The sequence below is a fragment of the Physcomitrium patens genome, chromosome 6, assembly GCF_059467195.1.
Source record: "Physcomitrium patens ecotype Gransden chromosome 6, ASM5946719v1, whole genome shotgun sequence".
NCBI lineage: Eukaryota > Viridiplantae > Streptophyta > Bryopsida > Funariales > Funariaceae > Physcomitrium > Physcomitrium patens.
Genome location: NC_143415.1, coordinates 12,300,575 through 12,323,300, shown reverse-complemented (window position 1 = coordinate 12,323,300; position 22,726 = coordinate 12,300,575). Strand labels below are relative to the sequence as shown.

The 22,726-nt window shown below is 32.1% G+C and overlaps 3 protein-coding genes and 1 long non-coding RNA gene across 7 annotated transcripts; 2 read left to right on the top strand and 2 right to left on the bottom strand.

Annotated features, from left to right (window-relative positions):
- Nucleotides 1-7,523: 7,523 nt before the first annotated feature.
- LOC112283294 (ethylene-responsive transcription factor ERF017) lies at nucleotides 7,524-8,925 on the bottom strand. Its single transcript, XM_024521826.3, has one exon. The coding sequence runs from the start codon at nucleotides 8,393-8,395 to the stop codon at nucleotides 7,796-7,798; it is 600 nt and encodes a 199-aa protein (XP_024377594.1). The 5' UTR covers nucleotides 8,396-8,925; the 3' UTR covers nucleotides 7,524-7,795.
- Nucleotides 8,926-11,422: 2,497 nt separating this feature from the next.
- On the top strand, nucleotides 11,423-18,668 carry LOC112283697 (zinc finger CCCH domain-containing protein 19). Of its 4 annotated transcripts, none has more exons than XM_073534845.2 (11): nucleotides 11,423-11,784; nucleotides 12,003-13,393; nucleotides 13,609-13,688; nucleotides 13,841-14,028; nucleotides 14,269-15,259; nucleotides 15,372-15,499; nucleotides 15,857-15,916; nucleotides 16,078-16,095; nucleotides 16,280-16,352; nucleotides 16,885-17,031; nucleotides 17,203-18,668. In XM_073534845.2, exons 2-11 carry the CDS (start codon nucleotides 13,101-13,103, stop codon nucleotides 18,471-18,473), a joined length of 3,249 nt encoding a protein of 1,082 aa, XP_073390946.1. In that variant the 5' UTR covers nucleotides 11,423-11,784; nucleotides 12,003-13,100; the 3' UTR covers nucleotides 18,474-18,668. The 4 variants fall into 4 exon arrangements, with proteins under 4 accessions (XP_073390946.1, XP_073390942.1, XP_073390944.1 ...); XM_073534841.2 differs by having other exon boundaries at nucleotides 16,078-16,128; XM_073534843.2 differs by having other exon boundaries at nucleotides 11,423-12,002; nucleotides 12,716-13,393; nucleotides 16,078-16,128.
- Nucleotides 18,604-21,346, bottom strand: LOC112283583 (protein NAR1). The gene is made up of 3 exons (XM_024522476.3): nucleotides 20,800-21,346; nucleotides 20,155-20,421; nucleotides 18,604-20,007 (listed from the first exon to the last, which is right to left on the bottom strand). The coding sequence occupies exons 1-3, from the start codon at nucleotides 21,038-21,040 to the stop codon at nucleotides 19,112-19,114; spliced, it is 1,404 nt and encodes a 467-aa protein (XP_024378244.1). The 5' UTR covers nucleotides 21,041-21,346; the 3' UTR covers nucleotides 18,604-19,111.
- Nucleotides 21,347-21,422: 76 nt separating this feature from the next.
- On the top strand, nucleotides 21,423-22,477 carry LOC112283584 (uncharacterized). The gene is made up of 2 exons (XR_002970140.3): nucleotides 21,423-21,847; nucleotides 22,181-22,477. It is a non-coding gene; the product is annotated as an uncharacterized LOC112283584 (long non-coding RNA).
- Nucleotides 22,478-22,726: the final 249 nt, after the last annotated feature.

The window sequence follows — 22,726 nt, the reverse complement described above, 5'->3', positions numbered from 1 at the left end:
TTTTGAAGATAAAATATTTATTAAATTTATATTATTTTTTTATTTTAGTAATTTTTGAAAACTAAGATACTATACAAATAAGATTCTTAGATTATTTATTATAAAAATAAAAACATTTCATCATTGTAATGAAAAAGAGGCATATGCTTGATACCAAACTATGTGTGAGCTTGGATTATGTCTAAAATTGAAATTATTAAAGGAAATTAGAAGTATTATCAAAAAATTCTTTTTAAATTTTTTATGATTGTTTTATAGAAATTTTTAATTCTATCATAGATAAAAGAATTTACATCTATAAGAAATACAAAGATAAAAAGATTCATACTACATTAAAGGCTATAAACTAAAGTAGAAAGAAATTGAGAGTGACTTAAGTTTTTGTTTAAGAATGTATAAGAAATTGAGACAGTCTTAAGTCTAAAATGCAATAGAAGAATGTTCAAAAATATTTCAATAAAAAAGAAAAAGAAACTCTTTTTAAAGATGTATATGCATTTCCTCACAAGTAGTATTCCAAATTAACTTAAATTACTAAAAACAGTCTCAATGTTTCTATTCTAACTTTGCAACAATATCTGAATTTCACGCTTATTTTATACTTAATTAGAAACCATTGTAAAATTCAAAGTTAAAAACCAAATTATATCTAAGCTTAAAAGAATACTTGCTAAAGTATCAATACCAACAACAATAAATAAAATAAAAAATAAAATAAAAAATAGAAAAACAAAATAAAAAAGTATTTCTTCAAAAAAAAAAAAAAATTGTGTCAAATTGATAAAGATTTTTCTTGAGAAAAAAATATAAATAATAATTCGTATTTTTAAATAATAAAATAAATAATAATAAATCTCAATAGTCTTATGAAAGCATGTATTGATTGCATTGTAGTTTATATGGAAGAACTAGTAATTGATACTAAAAATACAAGAAATATTGCTAAAATTTAGCCTTGAAGATTCATAAATATAGCTTATGCATTCAACTTCTTCTTATAGAAAATTAAATATAACCATCAATATTATAAGAAATATCAATTTTAGAAAGACAAAAATTAGTGAAATAGATCTATACATTAAAATGATATTAAATAAAAGTAAGTTATGCTAAGAAAAAATATTACATATTTTAAATGAGAAGATGTCAAAAAGATTCAATGCTACCAAAACATATCCTATATATTGTTACATTGCATTCTTCATAGCTTCAAAGAACTAGACTTTAGAGACTAAATTCCAACAAAACCTTGGATTAGTCCACAAAGATCTTATTACTGGTCAGTGGTGGTCTAGTGTGCAATCCAAGGGCTTTCTTTTTTTATTATCTCTATACAATCATACTTGAAAAGATCAATCTATAGCAAGATTAAAACAAGGATAAGCTTTATTGCAATAAAATATTCCATGGATCCATACAAAGCACATAAATTTTGAACAAGTCCATTGTTAAACCTCAATTACTATTGCATTGATCTAACCAATGTATAATTAACAAGAACGTTTTTATTCTACTAAGTTCTTGGCTTAAGTACATAAAAATATCATTATTTCTTCCATTTTTTTTCATCCAAATATTCAATCTTCTATTTGCCTTCTAACTTCTCTCTTGGCTCAATATCATGATCATATTTTTCATTTGCCTATCTTTTGCCTTGTCTTATGACATGTGTATTTTCTAAAATATAATATTTATTGATTTCTTTATGTTTTTTATAAGCAAAGAAAGAAGCTGTAATAATAAAAATATCTTTGGTATTTTAGGTTTTGTATAGAAGAAGTATCACACAATAAATTTTATATAGTATTTATGCAAAACATCTAAAATCAATTTATTTTAATATAAAATATTAATTAAATTTAAATTTAAATTTATTATTATAAAATAGAAATAAAATTATATTTTAATAACTTATGATAAGTATATATAATACTTTTAATATCTTTATGAAATAAATTAAAAGTAAAAATTTTACAAAAGTAGAGATAGTAAGGTTCATAAAAAAAAGCATATATAGAAGTGAACTATTCTTTATTAAAATATTATTTTTAAAAAGATATAGGATTACAAAAAAATCTATAAATAATTGATTAGCAAGAAAAATATATAGTCTTTACTATAATAATGCTTCAAAGTGATTTTAGCAAAAGTTGAAAGAAAAAAATTTGTGGATCATTTTAATGTTATTTTAGACAATTAAAGAACTTGTAATACATTTTGACACATCTAAATTATTGTAATTTATTTATTTATGTTATATTGATTTATGATGAAAAAAAATTATTGTTAAATAATTACTTTTGTAATATTTTTATAAAATTATTTTAATTTGAATGATTTTATTTTTTTTATCAAAGCATCCAACTTAGAATCAAGAAATAAAATATATAGATTTTTTTATAAGAAATTTTATTTTTTTATTTTTATTTTAATTAAAAATCACTAATATAACTTAATAATAAAAATTAATTTATATATATGTATGTATATATATATAATATTATTGCTTATTCATATAAGAATTGACAAAGATAGGATTGTATAAAAAAAAATTGAACATATTTTTGATTGTTGTAAGTATATCTTAGTTTAATTGATATTATAAGTCCTAAATAGTCTTGTTTTAATTAGCATGATAAGGTATTCAACAAGTATAGTTCTTTGTCTAAAGAAACACTTATCAAATTAAAAGTAATTATAACTATTCAACTTCTTATATTAAATATAATTAAATTAATTTCAAAATGATAACATAGTAAATATTCTATTTATTATTTATTGTACCTACTATTAATAGTTTAAAATAAACAATTATTTTCAAAATAAAATCAAAATATATTTAATTATAGAAACATAAGATCAGTTGATATATAAAGTTTGATATTAAAATCCTCTACTACTGTATCTTCACCTATATTCTATGCCTCCATTATTATTTGAATAACATCTAAAAATCATGCAACTTAGAATATTAAATATTTTTAATCAAGTTGAACTTATTACATATAATAGATAGAAAAACAGTAAATTTAGTCCAAAAAGAAATCTTTAATTCAAATAGCTTAGATATTAGAAGACTAAATATTCAAATATAACATAATATTTTAATGCAATGAAAACCAATTAATTTTTTAATATCCCTTGCTATTTCTAAGCAAGTACAAAGGAGCTTGTTCAAATATATAATTATTTTAATGTGAGATCATAAATTTTTATTTATAATAAATTTATTTATAAATCTATATATATATATATATATATATATATAATGCTGAAATTATGTTTTTAGAAAACTAACAAATAACGTCGCTAAAAGTTGCTACTATAAGTTGTAAAATTTACTAATGTACAACCTTATTATTAATTGTTCTACTTGAATCATTTAACTCATTTGTAATATCTTAAGGATTTATTATTAATTATATTTCTTTACATAATTTTTTAATGTATTATAAAATAACATTTTTAATAGAGAAGAAATAATCTTAATAATGATATTCCAACTTTCTTTTAGTATCCAAATTATCATATGTTGTTGATTTTATAAGAAAGGTCATAACTCTTATAAATGTATAAAGAATAAGTGAAACCAAAAGCTAAGATAATAAGCCAATATAGCCACCTTAAAAGATAACTTTATTTATTTACAACTACTTCAGAAGATACTACATCTCAATGGTTTTTGGATTTTAATGCAAGCCAATACATGTCTCTTTTTAAGATCTTATTTTAAATTATATTATTATAGAAAATTAGAAATTTATTTATATGTAAGATAGTAATGTTTATCAACTTTTTTTATTTGAATCAATTTATTTTTTTTAATCTTTTTGCCACTCAACCATTGTTGATCACAAAAGTGTTTTATATTTTTTTTATTAGCTTAAAACTTGTTATAAATAACTATTGTTATATTATTGAAAATAAACATATACTTCTAACCATCAATTATTTTGATCAAAAAATATTTACTAAATATTAAAAAAAAAATCTTATATAAATTTAAAAATAGTTTGTATTTTTTTTACAAAAAATAATTTTTTTATTAGTAAAATATTAAGATATTACTATTGTCAAATAGTATATTATGTAAAATACTTAAAGCTAGCTTTACTAAATATTGTACAAGCCAACCAAGTAGTTGCAAGTCTATCTTCTTTTTTATTTTGATAATACATCTTTTTTTTAAAGAATTCATATTTAGAAAGTATCGCAAAACTTCTTATTTGTATAATTTATTTACAAAAGAAAGTGAGCTTTATTTTTTTACATTGATCTTTATAGCCTTATGCAAAGTGAGTCTTTAGATAAATCATATTATATTCATATATGCATTAGAAGCTATTTTTATTATACTTATATTTATTTTTTAAATAAAATAAATTTTTATTTGATATTTTTTAATGAAATGAAATACTTACTAAGGATTAATTATATATATAAAAATCATTGTCACATATTTTAAGAATGGAGGTGAATTTACTTCTATAAAATTCAACAACTTTTAAGCTATCAATAACTTATAATATCATATTAGTATATTTTATAACCTTAGATAAAAATAGAAAAAAATTGTATGTTACAACAAGAACAATTGGCAACAACATTATTTACATGAGAAGAATTTTATTTGTTTTCTTCTTTATCACCCAACTTAAGAAGTCATTGTCAATAATGCATTCTTAAGTCTCAAGATACTTGATTGACAACAAGTTATGATGATTGAAAATATTTTTTTATTTTACACACACACACACATATATATATATGATATATATATTAATTAAAAAAATCATATAATAATCAAAATTCAATGGTTGTTTTTCCAAAAGTAGAATATTAATCACTCTCTAAAAGGCTTCAAAATATAAATATTTGTTTGAAGTTTTAGTATTAAGTTGGAGTAGATTGTACAAAAATCTTCTATATAGTCATACAAAAATTACTTGTCTTTGTGTTTTGCTAGCCTTGGCAAACATTCATGATTCATATAAATATAAAATAAATAAACTCATTGTTCTTTTTTGTAGTTAACATCATAAAAAATAAAAAGACAATGAAACAAAAAAAAATAAAAATTATTAAAATAATAATAAATAAGAAAAAAAAACTAATCTAAAATTATTAATCAACTAAGAATATAATGCAAAGTATAACATCTTTTGAGATTATCATATACATCTACATAAGTCTTATATGTATGGTATTGTTTTAATAAATATTTATTTTAAAATAATTTATAAAATTATGTAATTTTAGAACTCTAAATCAATAATCTTATATTAACTTTTATTAGTTTATTTTCTATAAATTGAAATAAATATCTATTATCTCATGATTTTATGATGACTAATAAAAACAAGAGTAGTTCTATTATAGTCATTTAGATTTTAAAAATTAAAATTAATAAAATATTTATCTCAATTCAATTTGAATATATTTACAATATTTTAAACAAATTTAATATGAATTTATGTAAATTGGTTGATTTTTTTTTTTTTGATGCTAGAAATAAATATTTTAAATTTATGATATTTTAAATTTCAAATAATTTATTCTTTATAAAAAAAGATTTTAATGCTAAAACTAATGATGGTTTCTATTATTTAATTATTTGCATTAAACTTCATTTAATTTAATAAATATTTTTTATTTAAATTATATATAATCTTTGACTTTAATATTAATTTGGTATTAAAATATTTTTTTAATATCTTCAATACACTCTAATGAATTGATTTTTTTATATAGACATGTTTTATTTTTATATTCTATAGTCTTCTTTCTATAAGGTTGGTCAATTGCAAATTACAAGAGAAGAGGATGTTGATTTTTAACATTTTATTACAAGTTATTATTTTAGTCATGAAAATGGACCAATCTCTTGAAATGCAAAGAATCAACTCATTGTAATATTATCCTTCTACACAATTAAAGTACATTGTAGCAACAACTACAACTAAAAATTAACTCAGATACTAAATTGTTTTCTTCTTAAAATTAGGTTTTCTATTTTAGTTTCTACTATTATGTATTGTAATAATCAATCATACATTATCTTTATACAAAATCCTAAATTCTATAACAAATCCATACATATTAAACCAAGATATTAGTTTTTACAAATGAAAGTTAGTAAAATGGAGGTCAACCTCTTATTTACTTCCAATGATACTATGTAGACAAACATCCTCACAAAAGCTTTACCTCATCTATAAACCTAATTAGATTAAACTCTCTCTATATGTAAAGGACTTAATGCCTCTCTTTTAATTAATTATAATAATTCAATATACGTATTGCTTACCATTTGTTGCACACCACTTTCATCATCATCGTCAAATAAACTCCAACGGTTACAAAAGCTGCTGCTTATAAAAACATGGCATTATCCCTTGATTGGAAGCAGATAATCTAGAAACACCCAGCAATCAGTGATAGAACTTGAGCGTCTTAAAATAGGAATTCCATGAGATTCCCAAAAAAATAAAAAATAAAAAATAAAAGAAGTTCTGAAAGGGCCAAGCATGTGGAATCTGGTGGACTTAATCCTTCAGACCCTTGCCAAATTATCCCATCCAGATCATGCAGCAAGGTCCACGTCAAGCTAAACCCTAATTTCGGATCAATCGAACTCGATGTCAAACACCTCGCAACGGAGGAAACAAGAAGGCGTCATCTGCGATGGGACACCGAGCCTGCTGGAGAATTATAAACAAGGAGGCATCTCGATCGGTTCTCACGGAGTTTCACTTCTTCGTGGTCTCGATTCCAAAGCAGGGTTGGAGAAGTAACCTCGTGTAAGTGTTTTGGGGAATTTCAGTTTGTTTTGGAGGTTTGTGAGAGTTGCTGAAGCGATCGACACCTGCACACGGTCATGCAGCGAAGGAAAGGAGAGATGAAAACAGAATGGCCCTCGAGCCCGAGGTCACCACCGTACATGTGTTTTTTCTGACAATGTGGGCCAGGTGGTCACACTGGATTCGGCATTCGCGAAGAAATAGCCGAAGATGCTTTATTCTACGCGGGGTCCAGCTCAAGGCTCCGAGATTCGAGAAACGTGGGTCGTACCTGCCTCGAAATCCGGTAACCCAAATCAGCACATGTGGAAATTCACCTCGAAGATTCAACCACCACGCACCCGAGATGGAAGTTGGTGATAAAAGCATCTTCGTGGGGACGAAAATCTGCAGAATCGGTGAACTCGGAATCCTCTCCTGCTGACAGTTGAAACCTACGAAACACTGTTGTTGCAAAAGCTTGAATGAAATGCTGGTTTCGCAGCGGTGTCGGTACGTCGGTACGAGGCTGTGATAGCACCGCGAATGTGGGTTCTCGATGGATGTGAGATTCGAAAGGGGGTTGGAAAGTTCATGACATAGCGAAGATAAGAGTGCCATCAAAACCTTGTTTCCTGCTGCATTGGGCGAGAGTTAAGCCTGTTGAAATTCTTTTGCCTACATGTGTGGCGCAATCATGCATAGAAGGAACCATGATGGATGGGTGTGTGGGTTGTCACAAAATTCGTTGAAACGAGAACGTGTTTCAAACGCACAGTGTCTTGGAAAAACGTCCACGACACCGGGTTACAATCCAAATTCCCTACTTTACAAACCACAAGCACACCTGTTGCATTGCTGGATTTCACTCTCTTTCGCTAACTTGACTATGCTATACAATCAAAGCAGCATGCTGCTTTACACGATACTGGTTTAATCTCTGCCTGCTAAATTCCCATGGGTCAAAATTTGTTGTGGAATTTCTGCAGTGATCTAGAGGAGGAAACCGGAACCGATTAATTCCACAGGTAAAGTGGCCCGGGGTAATTGTAATCGCCGTCGTCGTCGTCATCGGGCGCTGGCGGTTGCATTAGCATTCCGCGCGCCATTTCGGACACCAAATCGATATCCTCGTCGAAATTTGACCAGCTTCTGGCGTACGAAGAGCACGAGTAAGACGGGACCGATGGATGGGTGTATCTTTGGTGTTCATCGTATGTGATGTCTTCTATTTCCTGCGCGTCGTCGCTGTCGGAGGACGCCGAAGTGGACGATTGCGTAAAACCATTATACGAAAACGATCGCCCAGCGGAAGCGGCCGCAGTGGCTGCAGCCGCGGCCTGAATTTCACGTGTGGAGAAGCAGCCCGCAGAGCCCGAAGGAATGATGTAGGAGTAGTGGGGGAAATTGAGCTGAGACATGGGATTGCGCAAGCACATTAGAGCTGCAGCGTCAAAGGCGTGAGCGGCCTCGGCTTCGGTTCTGAAACTGCCGAGCCAAATGCGCTTCTTCATAATCGGATCTCTGATTTCAGACACCCACTTCCCCCATCGCCGCATTCTTACGCCTCGGTACTGCGATGAGGAAGTATCGCTCCTCCGATTCCGTTCAGACATTGAGAATTTGTCGGCGTCACGATCCTGTCAAACTCTTGTCGACGAAGTTTCAGCAATGCTGACGAGATCGAAAAGAAAAATCGCGTAGAAAGTTTGTCACGTCCAACTTCAAATTCAACCTCACCGAATTCAGATCACTTAATTAGAAACGTCCCCGCCCGCTAGTCTAGGATTCAGCCCAATCTCAGAGTCGATCGTTCGCCAATCCAATCATCACACCGAACTTCCCAGCTCAAGCATCGTATATCCAATCAACTAACTCTAATCGCGACCTATCAATCGACACTCGCGACACTTTCCTTCGAAACTCAACTGCGCCGAAATTTCCTGATTGATCACCCCCCCTGTCTCATCAACCGCTTGGCAAATGCCCTCAAATCCGCTTGGCAAATCTTCCACAGCTTTCGACGAAGCACGAGGGCGAGGAGGAGAGGCGAATGCAGTGGCGCAGAGGTGGACAATGGAAATGTGCATGATCAGGCCCGAATCCTTTATGCCTAACCTCCAACATCCGAGGCTCCGCATGCAGTAATTTTGCGGTTTAATCACGTGACAGGGTAACAAAACGAGTTATCTGAAGAAACGGAAACGTGGGTCGAGTCGCACATAATACAGAGCCTTCCTTCGCAGCGCAACGCGACAACGGCGCACTCGGCGTCGTGCCGCGCGCCTCCGTGTGGCGTCCTCTTTGTCCTTCGCCTTTGTATCTCCCAACCCTCAGCGCCGCTGCATACTCTCACGTCGCGTCGCCGCTCCATCTTGCCGCCGACGCGCGGTCGAGTCAGGTGGATTCGAACGCGTGAATCATCAATGAAGGGATGGATGATATTCATCCATGCTACTTGAAGGGGGCGGTATCCCTACGGATGCCTAGCTACCTATAAATTTAGGGGGATGGCCACTCGCCCGCTCTGCGAACGGGCTGCCCCCACGAACTTTCCCTTGATCTCCGGCGGTTTAGGGTTTAGGATTTTGGGACTTTTAGGAATTTGTGGTTTTGGTTGATTTCTTAAGTTTTGACTCGATTAATTACTCTGTTTTTTTTTTTTTTCTTTTTTCTTTTTTCTTTTTTGCTGTTTGGTACGTGTTTTGAAGTAATAGTGAGATATTTTTATGTATGTTTACCTTTTCTAATATTTTTTATAAAATGTTTTAATTTGTTTTAATGTGTAAGTGATTTTGTGGGGTTTTTTTTCTCATTTTTTTAATTATTTTATTTATATTTAAAAAAAACTATAAATATGTGAATTTTATTTGTCAATATTGTGGAACAACGTGGACAATCTTATAAATTTATAACACCCTACAGTTTAAAAGCATGAGTTTGGTGGAAGGTAAATTTAAAAAGTTCAAAAATAATTACCCAAAAAAGACATTTGTAGGTCACATTTTATTTTATTTTAATTTTTTTTTTTCATGATGTCATACAAAAATTTATTTTTAAGTGTTGACTCTACAAAGTCAATCACACATGTAGATTGATTTTTTATATAAGGCATGTGCATATATATATATATATATATATATATAGCATTTTAAAGAAGAAAAGAAATACATTGGACTCTATGTAAGTAATAGGAGAAAATACTTGGTAATTATGCTTGCAAATAAGCCTTTTTTCTAACTTCAATATATTGTAATAATAGATTTCATTATTGTATAGTAAGATCCAATAGTAAAATTTATAGTTGATCAATTATTTTTGTTTTTTGCTTTTTCATTTCTTTTCTTTATTACTATGTATCTATATCTATATAAATGTATATACATTTATAAGGTGTTGTTAATGCCTCCACAAACCCTTATTCATTGTATGCCATCTTTGTTCATTATCTTTCAAACCTCTCTTCTCTTCTTTTTTTTTCTTTTTTTTCTTTTTTTTTTCTAAACTTTCAAATTAGTTGTGTGATAAAAAAAAATTAGTTGTTATTTTTTCAAAGTGGAATAAAAAAAATTAAAAACATTTTTTAAGTGGATGGTGGATTACAATGGTAGTAGTAAAAACTACAGTGGCACTAGTAAAATTTGTGGTAGCAATAGTGAAAATTGTGGTGGCATTAGCAACATCATATATATGTTCTTAATATAACATAATGTGAGTAGTTCTTTCAATTTACTTGTTTTATTTAATTATATTAATTAACTATTTATATTAAACAAGACAATTTGTAATTTCTAAATAGAGAATGGACTTGAATTGTGTAATTGTTAAACATGTACTATTCTTTTGATTGAATGAGTTTAAAACCTTATACATCATGCCAATTTAGAAAGTTTATGTCAAATCATATTATAACTTTTATGTGTAATATTTTTCTCATGCATACTTAAATATACCACAAGTTTTTTTACATATTACTATACATTAAATTTTAATTGAACATTTTTTTCTATTATTCTTTAAACATACCATGTCTCTTAGAAACTCATCACTTAAATTATCTTCTTTTTCATTAATATGTATATATGTATATTATTTTTATTTATTTTTATATTTAACCACCTAATTAGTGTTTAATTTCACAATAATTATTTTTTCAATTTGAATTAAGATATTTAAGTTTTAATTTTTAAAAACGCATTTAAATCTAATTTCAGTAAATATAATTATCACAATTTGACACTTTAAGTTATATGATCATGTGCAAAAATCTTTGAAAACAAGCTAGTTGTCTTTGATTATTATATATATATATATATATATATACATATATATACATATGTGCATATATTCTTATCACATATTGACAAATACAGTAAGAAACATATTTACTCCATCTATTTAGGTGCAAATTAAAGAACAAAGGAATTTTAATTGTTTTTCTATGTTCTACTATTTACATAATTACGTATATAATTTAATAAAAACTATGAAATAATTGGATTATTTTTTCATTTAATATGAGATCTGAAGTAATTTAAATAAAGGATAAATTTTAAAAATGAAAAGATGCACCAACCTTTGGATGTTGTCAAAGAAATCTTTGCATACTACAACAGCTGCTTTGGCAAGATATGAGAATGTAACATCACATATAAAATAATAGAATGAAAACTACCGTTTTTAATAGGAAGATATAACCAAACTCTCAAAAAAACTAGTTATGAGGGATCATACTAATATTTGATGATTTACAAAAAACAAAATAGGTTTTTGTACACTACTGAACTTAGCTAATTAACTACTTTTATGAAATCAATAATTGTATACAATGATCTGAGAAGTTGAATCATTATATCAACATAATTTATATTTGTCGTGGATATTTTCTTTTTTATTGAAAATTCATGTACGTATATTTTAATGAAAAATACATTGGCATAAAGATCAAAGAGGAATTATGTAATTACGAAGTTTTATTAACTCCTAAATTTGAAAAAAGTTCGAGGTTGGAGTGCCTTTTTTTCTTTTTCTTTTTTCTTTTTTTGAAGTACAGTTCTGTGCATGGTTCAATTTTTTTATATATTAGATGTACGTATTCCTAATTAATAATAAAAACGCAAGAATATCTTTAAATTAGGCATGTTTCAATGTGAAATAAAAACTTGAAGTGTATTTCAATAAGAAAATTAGAAAGTGATGCCCCAAGAATATATTTTTTGTTAGGTAAAATTCAAAAGCAAAATTTTCTTGAAGTGTATTTAAATTCTTTTTGGGTCTTCTTGCAAAGCTTCTTGACTCTTCAAAATTACATTTTAATTCTTGTATACGTTTATTATAATCATTTCATCATCAAATGGTTCATTCTTGTGTTTTTGAGTTTATACAAGTAATTTAGGGTTGTAAATTTTTGTGATCAGAATGAAAATATTCAATTCTCATTATTTTTTGTGATTGCAACATTTAATTACAAACATAATGTGCGTGCTCAGAAGGGAATATTAAAACAATTTTACTGCTTGATTTCAATTGTCTATAATTAAAGTAATAGGATCTATTACAACAAATTTTGTTAACTGCTCATTGAAAAATCATAGTTGATGTTCAAAACATTATGATTTAACAAATTTCGTGATTTGTCCTGTTTAAAAATATTTACATTAAAATCTGAGATCAAATCAAATATTTCAAAATCTGTTGATTTGATCAATTTCAGATGCAGAATAGAACACTTTCACATAAAAAATGAATGTTCCAATAACAAAAGAAATTGTAGTATTTTTTCAAAAGTTATGATCTGAACTTCTAAGATATGTATCTAGTACTTACATACATAACCTCACTGATAAAGTAGTAATTAAACTGACTCTGTTAAGTTTACTTCCTAAAAACCCAATAACCAGAGTATGATTAAATTCTTCTTTTGATTCTAATTTTAGAATTTATGAAGAACAATGATTAAGAGACATAAAATCACTTTGAGGTTATCTACGCACATTCAATGACTAACAAGACTATTACACCTATTGAAGATGTTGCAAATATAACAATTGATAGCTATAGTGCATATTTTTAAAACATCAAAAGTACAAGTAACAAAGTAGGTCAATGAAAATTTGTTGAAGAGGAGACTTTAAGTGTTGAGAATGAAATTTTATCTCTATGAAATACGTCCATCGTCATTGATTTTAAAAGAGATGCCATCAAATGGATAAAATAGGCAATGTTGTGTAGAAAAAGAGCAATACATATCCCATTGTAGCAGATCACAACTTTTCTTTTGTTGAATGTGAAACAAACAATCAAAGTTGAGGCAAAACCAAAATGGATTTGCATAATAAGACAGAGTTGGAGCAAGAAATGGAACTCTTTGAAGAGTTTGAAAGAAGCAAAGAACTCCAATTGAATATTAATGATCAAAGTGAAATATTGAAAGAAAGACGTGAAGTTGTAAGTGAAACCACAAATGATAAGAAACGTATTACTCAAAGCGATTTCTCTGAAAGTCCTAAAAAACGTAGTAAGCTTGAACAAGCAACAACAATGAAAAGAAAGAATGAAGAAGACGTGTGTTTTATATGCTTTGATGGTGGTGATTTAGTGCTCTGTGATTGCAGGTGAAATTGATTTACTCATACAGTGCTTGAAATTTTACAAATATTTAGATACTTTAATATCATTTGTGTATAATATCTGTCTTGACATTAACTTGATTATTTAAATAATAATCAATATGAAGATATTGTATGGTTTATATGTTTTCATTTAATACGTTGATAAAAATTAGAATACATTGCTATGTGATAAAATTGAAATTCAAGTATGTGTTCAGATTGTGTCCAAAAGCATACCATTTGGGATGCACTGGTCGTGATGAAGCATTTTTTATACAAAAAGGAGCTTGGTTCTGCGGTATTTTGTTTTCTGTTTTTTTATTTACTCGATTTTAAATTGAAGATACCCTAATTATATATATATATATATATATATATATATGTATTTCATCCTTTCTTTACCATATGTTTTGAATTTGTAGTTGAATGATTTTGTGGTAACACATGTAGGTTGGCATTTTTGCTCAAGCTGCCAAAAACGTGGAAATTATCAGTGCTACACATGTCCTACAACATATTGTAACAATTGTGTTAAAAAATCTAAATTTTTCACACTGAAAAAACAAAAAGGATTGTGTGAAGAATGCTTGCCAATTGTAAGCATGATTGAACAAAATGAAACAAGTAACAATGATGGGGTATGACATTAACCTGCTCTTTAAATAGCCTAAAACAATCAATGTTTAACAAAATTATTACCAGGTTAAAAATTGATGATTTATATATATATATATATATATATATATATAAAGTTTTATTCAATTCAACGAATCAATCATGTTATGTATACTTCCATAAAAACAAATTCTAACATATTCATACACATGCACTGTTTAATATTTTGTGTTTTAATTTCATTTTAAACATTGTTTGTGTAGGAGCAAGTGGATTTTGAAGACAAAGAAACTTATGAATACTTATTCAAAGATTATTGGCTTGACCTCAAAAGGAACCTCGACATCACACTTCCTATCTTCAATAAAGATAAACCTTCATTAAGAGGGACTTATGTTCATAACGTAGAACAATCTATAGTTGTCAACAATGGTGAATCTGACAATAACTCTCAAGATTCTCACAATTTTGATAATTCCATTGAAGAAAACAGTGAAGCAGAAAATGACAATGAAAGTGAGGAGCTGAATAAAAGAGTAAAAAACTCCTCCATAGAAATTGAAAGAATCAAAGATGAAAATGTTCAAGTTGAAACAATCGTTGAAATTCCACCAAATCAAATTCCTCATGAAAACAAAGATGATTGTTGGAAAGCCATTCCTTCTAAGATTGAAGATTGGGCATCAAGAGAATTAAAGGCTTTTTTGAAAAACATGAAAGAAGATGTTATGAAACCTCTTTCAAGATTTGCAATTCATAAGTTACTTTGGATATACATCAAACAAAACAAACTCCAAAATCCTAAAAAGATGAATGAGATTATTTGTGATCAACAACTTCGTCTTATATTTGAGAAAGATTCAGTTGGTCAATTTGAGATGTTCAAACTACTCAACAAACATTTTCCAACCAAAATTGTCTTAAAACCCCAACCTAAAGCAACAATGTATGTTGACAAAGCCAAAATAGAAGACTCACTAGCATCTACTTTGAGTCAAGAAAAACTTAAACTTGGTTTATTGAAGAATAAGAAAAAATGTCCCAAAAAAATTGAGAATATGCAAAGACCTCGCAGTAATGAATATGCAGCTATTACATACAAAAATATCAGTTTAATTTACTTACGACGATCCTTGCTTGAAGAATTTCTTCCAAACCCTAATTTTGAAAGTAAAGTTATTGGTACTTTTGTCAAAATACGCATTCAAGGAAATCCCAAAATGGGCACAAGTTATAGACTTGTCTTAGTTACAGGTAATACAATAATCATCATTCAGTTTCTGTTTTGAAAAAATATTACTAGTTTTAAAAGTATTGCAAAAGTTGATGATTCAATTTTGAACTTACATTGTTTGTGTCAGTATAGGAACTGGTGTACAAAAAGAATCTTACTTAGCGGGAACAACAATGACAAATGTAACATTATCTATTTTGAATCTTCAAAAAAAGGAGTCCATCACTATTGAAGTGGTATCAAATCAAGATTTTACAGAGGTGCCGAATCTAATACTTGAAATAAGTTATAAGTTATACATACATATATATATTTATATATATGTATGTGTGTGTGTGTGTGTGTGATTTTCATAATGTTATAATTTGATAATTTTACGTATTAATGGTTGAATTGCTGTTGTATATTTATTTTCTTACTTGAATCTTACATGTAAGAAGATATTCACATGAGATACATACTTTTGAAATACAACCCTTCAAATAATTATGTAAATAATTTTTGTATTAGAAAAATCATGTGACACATACCAGATAATTATAAATTATTAAGTTATTATGAATACAGGTGGAAGTAATAGTATCCACTCACTCTAAAAATGTGTTTGTCAAAAACAGGAGGAATGTGCAAGATTGCGTTTAAACATCAAATGTGGATTTTTGAAAACAATCACAGTTGTATGAATTTTTTCACCGCTAATCATATATATATATATATATATATAAAGATAGATAGATATATTCATGTATATATGGCTAAAATTTAGCTTATAGCTAAAAATGAGTTTTTAAATCAATCAAATCTATGTGGCTGATCAATATCTTTTGTTATATTGCAGGGTGAATTGGAAAAAAAGGCAATATCTTTACAAAACGAGAAATTTAATGATGTATAATTTTATCATCATTTATTTTATTTTATTTTTTTGTATTTGCACATGAGAAATTAAGACTTACTGTTCATAATTGAATACTTGAAAGCATCTTATCCATATATTCAGAATAACCTTGTGATTGAGTTTCAAATACTGTGTGTGACAGTGGATTGAGACCGAAAGGCAACGTTTGATCAACTTGAGGGATAGAGCCAGTGAAAAAGGTCGAAAAAAAGAATATCCTTTCTATTCATTTATAAACTTCTCTTGAGATTATCAGTTATTGTTGTGAACTGAGATTGGTTTTCATCTTAGTTTCTTTTCCATAGAAGCAAAATTTTAGGTGATTTTATTCACATTTTAATGAATTGAAGGGTGAAATTATCAAAATGTATATATAATTTACAGTGTGACATTTTGAATATACAAGTCCCTAAAGTTAAAACTTTTGATAATTATCATGAAATAAATTTCCCTTGTTCATAAATTTCTCTGTTCATAAGATATGTGAGCTCATTTGTCTTTTGCCCATAACATTCTGTAAATAAACCAGAATTCATTGACATGTACAAACTACAAATTACAGTGACATTGAAAGAGAATGAAGATTTGTACCCAAATGAATGGATACTATTCTTCTGGAGTATAGAATGTAATTCATTGACGTCTTTCATATGAAAATAATAACATCCCTGTTTGACCCAAAATCAAGAGTCTGTTGAATTGAATAGCCTCCAACTCCAATCCTTGACTAGATTTTATTCTTCACATTGAGGGAGTGTGTGGAAAGACTACAAGAGCTAAACAATTCTACGTTTCAAGATGAAAAGGTGAAGGCTAGACCTGATATAGCTGCAGATCCGCACATGGATCCAAGCTACGAATCTGATGAAAATGGGGAAGATGCTTCACTCTCAGGTATTCATTGCGTACTTTCGACTTCCTCCTTTTATATATATATATATATATATATGCATTCATTCGAAAGGCTAGGTGCAACGTCCTCTTAAAGTATGCTTTGACATGGGAAGAAAGCGAAGAGAACATCTAATGAGGTTTTTGCAAAACGATAATACTTGGTGGCTGTAGATACATTCTGTACAAGTGCAAGGCATCCTCAACACATTGGCTCGGACTCCTGTTCGAAAAGGTTGAGCTGGGGAGGAACCTGCATGGAAGACAATAAACAATCTGCTAACCTCGTAGAGAAAGAAAGACATAGGATCACTAAGTTGCCATCAAGCGCAAGGGAGGAGGAGATCAACAAAAGAGTTGCAAGTTGGAATGAAGCGTACCGACAGTGTGCTGCAAAGCCGTCGTTTGCACCTGACCACAAGAGTCGAGTTGAAGAAGCAAAGCCTCGCTGGGGTGACGATCGAGACAAACGATCGCCGCGGGAGAAAGTTTCGGGAGGTGGCAATGCCATGGAGGATCCACGAAGGAGGACAAATGAAGGAACTGCCTATCCATGGGGTCCCAAAAAGGACGCTAGGGTGGTAGCAGAGCAAGACAAGATCAACTCTTTTGAGGGTGAGGGTGTACCTAATTCGAGCAACACTTTCAACACCACAAGGCATCATGGAGCGGTCCCTTCGACAGCCGTTCCCACAGTTGCAGTGAATCATGGAGTCGAACATGAAAAATTATGGCACTATGTGGACCCTTCTGGAACTGTTCAAGGACCCTTTTCAGTAGAGCAGCTGCGAAAGTGGAGCGGAACCGGTCTGTTTCCAATTGACTTGAGAATATGGAGAACTACCGAAGGTCAGAAACATTCTATTCTTTTAACAGATGGGTTACAGGGAAAGTTCAACGCAGAGAAAGAACAGAACTTCTTTGTAGCAGAAAGAAGCGATGGCAAGACCCAAGCAGCGGCGACGAGTGGAACGAAAGCGCAGACAGATGCTTGGCACATTGAGCAAGATCCGGCTCAGGAAGGTGGGCAAGAGATGCTTAGAGCTGCAAGACAGAGAGATGTAAAACCACACAACTTGGTTCAAGGATGCCAACTACTGGACCATGAGCTAAAAAACTATCAAGATAAGAGAGGGAATGTTCCAGGTACCCTACCCGAAGTTCCTCCTAGGTGGCCGGAAGATCCTGATAGTTCTCGAAAAGGTGAGCGCTGGGACCCCTTGCACGGAGGGGAAACAAGTAATCAAGGTGAGAGAGGGAATAATTCAGATGCAGCAAGGCAAAGCCGAATAAATCATGCTAATCAGGAGGTAAGTAAAATTGGTTATAACGTCAGAGACGCGAGCTTGGCATCAACAGGTCAAATAGATTCAACAATATTCTGCAGGTTCCACATGCAAGGATACTGTTGGAAAGGAAAAGCATGTGGGTTCTGGCATAACTAAAGTTGTTTCATCCTAAATTCCATCACAAGAGTCGTTTCCAGCTCAGTGCAGGTTTCGCTTAAAATAACTGATAGAATTCCAAGTCCTTTCACTACGTACTAATTAGTTGAGGATGAAATAGGAGCACAGATTTCAGATGACTGGTACATCCAGCGGAAGTAAATATATTTTCAGATGGATAAATCTTTCACAATTCATCCCCAAAGTCCTCAGGTCACTCACGCCTGAAACCTCAGAAATGGTGAAATTTCTACTATGGCATTAGACTAGATTCTCCAGTGGCGCTTGCATGTTTTGGTTGCAGCTTCTCATTCTTATACTCCTAAGCAACATTATGCTACAAGACAGGTTGCACTCCGGAAATCTAGGTGATTCACCAACAATTTCCATCTCCTAGAGAACGTGCATTGTAGAAACACCTACGGAGCCACAGGCTAGCCCATCACTAACTACACGAGTCACTGTGGATAATGCACTGCACCTGGGAGGAAAAACCCTGGCGTAAGACCATAATCTCCCAGCACTCGTTGCCTAAACAAGATAAGGCCTCCCACACATTTGATTTCATCGCGGCAGCTGAAGTGGACTGGGAAACGATCCATTCTCATTCGAAAGAAAATTTTGACCCCTCACCTTCACTACCAGTCGCTGACAAAATTGGCAACAGTCTTCTCTCTAACATGATACTGAGTTCTCATGATTTGAGAGGCTTTCTCAGAACTAGGATATCCAAGCCACTCTTTGTACAGACCCTTCACAATCTCATTTTCAAAAGGTTCCCTAACATCTACATCGTTCAAGTAAGCACCCTCAAGCTGCTGAATCAACTCCTTTGCAGTTTGCCCCTTCTTGGGTTTAATTTGCCCTCCACCATTCAGACAACCCGATGGGCATGCCATAACCTCCATAAAATGATAGTCACACCTTCCAGCTTTGATCTGTCGCACTATGTTCTGTATATTTCGAAACCCGTACACAAGAGCAAACTTCAACACCTGCTTCCCATCAACTTCAAGCGTTATCTCCCGAAAATCCGCATTTCGGAGAGTCTTAAACTGTAAAGGTCCAGAAATTTCCTTCCCAAATAGCTCACGAGATGCATATCGAAAGATACACTCAGCGTAGCCACCTGAACCGCCCGATACTCCATATAAATGTTCCCGCTCATCTACATTTGTTAGCACTCTGTCCAAAGGGACCTCTTCCAGTTCCCCAAAAACTACGTTTCTAGTCTGTAATAAGTCCAATATTTCACCTGACGTAAGTACGCAATCCACTTCTGTAATCTGTGGCTTATTGCCTTCCGTTAACCCTTCCCCTTCAACTTCAAAAATGAAATCCTCACGGGCAGCTTCAAGCTTCTTGTCATAGCAGGGCATGATAGTTACATGGTAAACATCTTCCGGCAAGAGCCCTAGACTCTTGCATACATATCGCTTCAGTATGGTTCCCATCACTTGCTGAGGACTTTTTACTGCACTGATGTAAGGTAGGACATCATCTCCATGCGTTTTTTCCGCATAGCAGACCCAACCTGTACATGAATTCTCACTTCAGATAGCTGCAAAATTTTCACCCAACACGATTTCAAGAAGGAAGAAATAGTAGAAATTGCAAACTAAGTCGCTAATCACTATTGTCACGGCAGAGTTGTGAAGAATTGATACAGAAATTGAAATACCTGGGCAAGACGATGCCAGAATGGGGAATTTTTTTTTCTCTCTAAATCTTTCCACAAACTCAGCACACGATTCTACTAAAGATATGTCTCTGCTGCAGCTAGTATCAAACACTGCCTTCACACCAAGAGACTTCAAAAATCCTGACAGCTTCTTGAACGCTTGAAGAGGAGTTAAACCGTAATAAGCTGCTAAAGAAGCCCTTGATTGTGGTGATAATGATACCACAACTGCCTTGTTACTAGCACTTAATTGGCTCAGCAGTTCTCCTGTTCTCGACGGTGATCACCACAAGGACACATTACAAACGTCAGACCGTGCGGTAAGAATACAACTGGAACCCAATTGCAAAAATGGCACTGCAATAGTCAGTTTATCGACTCAGAAATACTTCTTTTAAAAAATGAAAATAACTGCGTTCTACAGGCTAATATATTTGTCGCGAAGGTAATCCATTGAGACACAATTAGACACAAAAGGTACTTAATAACACGACTCAAATTTGGCAACACTTATTTATTACTCCGATTACTCGGAACTACACAGTCCCGAGGATCTCGACTCACACACACAAATTACCAGCCAGAGGGGTGAAAAAGGAAACCCAGCAAACACTTTTACTTGAAGAAACAAGTTAGAGACAAAACCTGTGCTCTGTTGTTCAAGCATCACAGTCTCCGCCGTGGTGATGCAACCACTGCACGCCAAACAATCATGCAGTGACACTTTGACAGGATCAGTGGACACTGCGGTTTCCTTCTTTGACACGATGCGAACTTGCGAATCGACAGCAGGCGCCTGCTTCTTAAACCCTTTCATCGTCACCACGCAACCTTGCGACTGGGATATGTAATCATTGTGACTACCCAACTTCACAGAAGACGCCATCACTCCCACACGATACTCAACGCGGGAAGTACCCCCACGACTAAAACACCAAACCCCCTTCTCAAAGCACAAACCTCTTCAAATGAACTCAAAATTCTTAAAACTGGAAAATTAGGGTTTAAACACTCTAAATTCCTGCTCCTACACCATCAAACAAAACCTATATGGTTGTTCAATCGCCTTCTTTATCAAGTCACAAACAGTCAATCAAAGTCGGCGAATCTGCAAGCGAAGCTGCGAGGAGGCGGTCGCGTTAGAGCTAGAGGAAGGAGGAACCTGCCACGTGATTCCAGTATCTTCCAGCATGACACATTCTAGGGGCTATCGCGCGCATAAAGTGACATGGGCATCCAAGCTGGAATGCACATGAGGGGGGGGGGGGGGAGGGTGACCACGCTGAAGAAGACCCCGTGATAGTTGCGCCACTTGGATTAGATTAACCTCGCTCAAGCATCCATTCCAGCTTGCCCAAAATCAGTGTTGCAGACAGAGCTGGGAAGGAAGGCTTTTTAGGCAACTAGTGTGTAACCCAACAAGGCCTGCGGATGCTCGAGTCCATGTCCCAAAGCAATGCACCTCCAGACCTCGATGGTCAGCATTTTCATCGCGCTCTGTACCTTGCGGCGTCCTTCGCTTGCACCCAGAAGCACATTACTGATGCTTCCAGACTAGAATGAAATTAACGCCGGTGTTTTCTGGGTTATCTTGCTATCCACGATAATTACATATGCTTAAACTCTGAAGGACAGCGGCACTGATTTGCGGAGGCTGTTGGCTGGGTGATCGTCCATGGCTTGCGTCCGCCAGGTACACTACAATGAACAAAAACAGTGGATTATTTACGATCAGGGTTTTCATGCAACACTCCGCGCGAAGAAAGACCACTTTTGCCCGCATGTGGATTCGTGAGCTTTGTATTTGAACTGCGGCTTTCGCGTTTTCCAGTCTCTTTTTTTCCGATAGGTTTTCGGTTTTGCCGAAACCTCGTGTAGACAGACTTTTCTCGGGATTGTTGACTTGTGTTGTAGCTCAGGCTCGTTTGTTTTTTCTTCCATTGCTTTGTGTTTTTCCCTCTCGTGATGTTGCATTTTAGGGTTCCCTCGATCATGTTTCACAACAGGTTGTAATTTCTTGGTTCAGAAACAGATTTCATGCAGTGGACACATGTGGAATTTCGGAATTAGGGTTTGAATCCTAACCCCTAATACTTGGGCTGCTTTACTCTAAACTTAAGCTAGCTCCTGGTTGTATAGAGGGAGCAGCAACTAAACTTGTGGTTGAAAGAATTGAAACAATTCTAGCATGGTATTGCAGGGGCATAATGAAATAATGGTAGTGTATATGGTATGCATGCATGTGTGTAACTATAGCACATTATTATTAGAATAATTTGGTTAAAAAGTGTAATTATTTAATATGAAACCTAGCTTTGTATTACTGAATTGTGTTTTGAGATCATGGGTAATGTTAAAAATGAGTCTATATTTAACATAAGTTGTTTGATTGACATCACCAATATGCACAATTTATTGAAGTTTTATGAAACCACTTGATGTATTTTTGTTTAGTCATTAATTAACACATAAAATTTTGTATTTATATCAAAACCAACATGCATAAATTATATATACATAGAGAGAAAGAATTGTAAAAGTCACTTTTATCTAAAGTGTCAAGACAATTTGT

What these genes read in the sequence shown, in the direction of transcription:
- LOC112283294 (XM_024521826.3), bottom strand. Translation starts at nt 8,395, where the DNA reads ATGTCTGAACGGAATCGGAGGAGCGATACTTCCTCATCGCAGTACCGA.
- LOC112283697 (XM_073534841.2), top strand. Translation starts at nt 13,101, where the DNA reads ATGGATTTGCATAATAAGACAGAGTTGGAGCAAGAAATGGAACTCTTT. An exon ending in CAAATCAAGATTTTACAGAG is followed by an intron (nt 15,500 to 15,856) that starts GTGCCGAATCTA and finishes TGTCAAAAACAG; the next exon opens with GAGGAATGTGCAAGATTGCG. An exon ending in TTTTGAAAACAATCACAGTT is followed by an intron (nt 15,917 to 16,077) that starts GTATGAATTTTT and finishes GTTATATTGCAG; the next exon opens with GGTGAATTGGAAAAAAAGGC.
- LOC112283583 (XM_024522476.3), bottom strand. Translation starts at nt 21,040, where the DNA reads ATGGCGTCTTCTGTGAAGTTGGGTAGTCACAATGATTACATATCCCAG. An exon ending in GCTTGAACAACAGAGCACAG is followed by an intron (nt 20,422 to 20,799) that starts GTTTTGTCTCTA and finishes CGTCGAGAACAG; the next exon opens with GAGAACTGCTGAGCCAATTA. An exon ending in TCTGGCATCGTCTTGCCCAG is followed by an intron (nt 20,008 to 20,154) that starts GTATTTCAATTT and finishes ATTCATGTACAG; the next exon opens with GTTGGGTCTGCTATGCGGAA.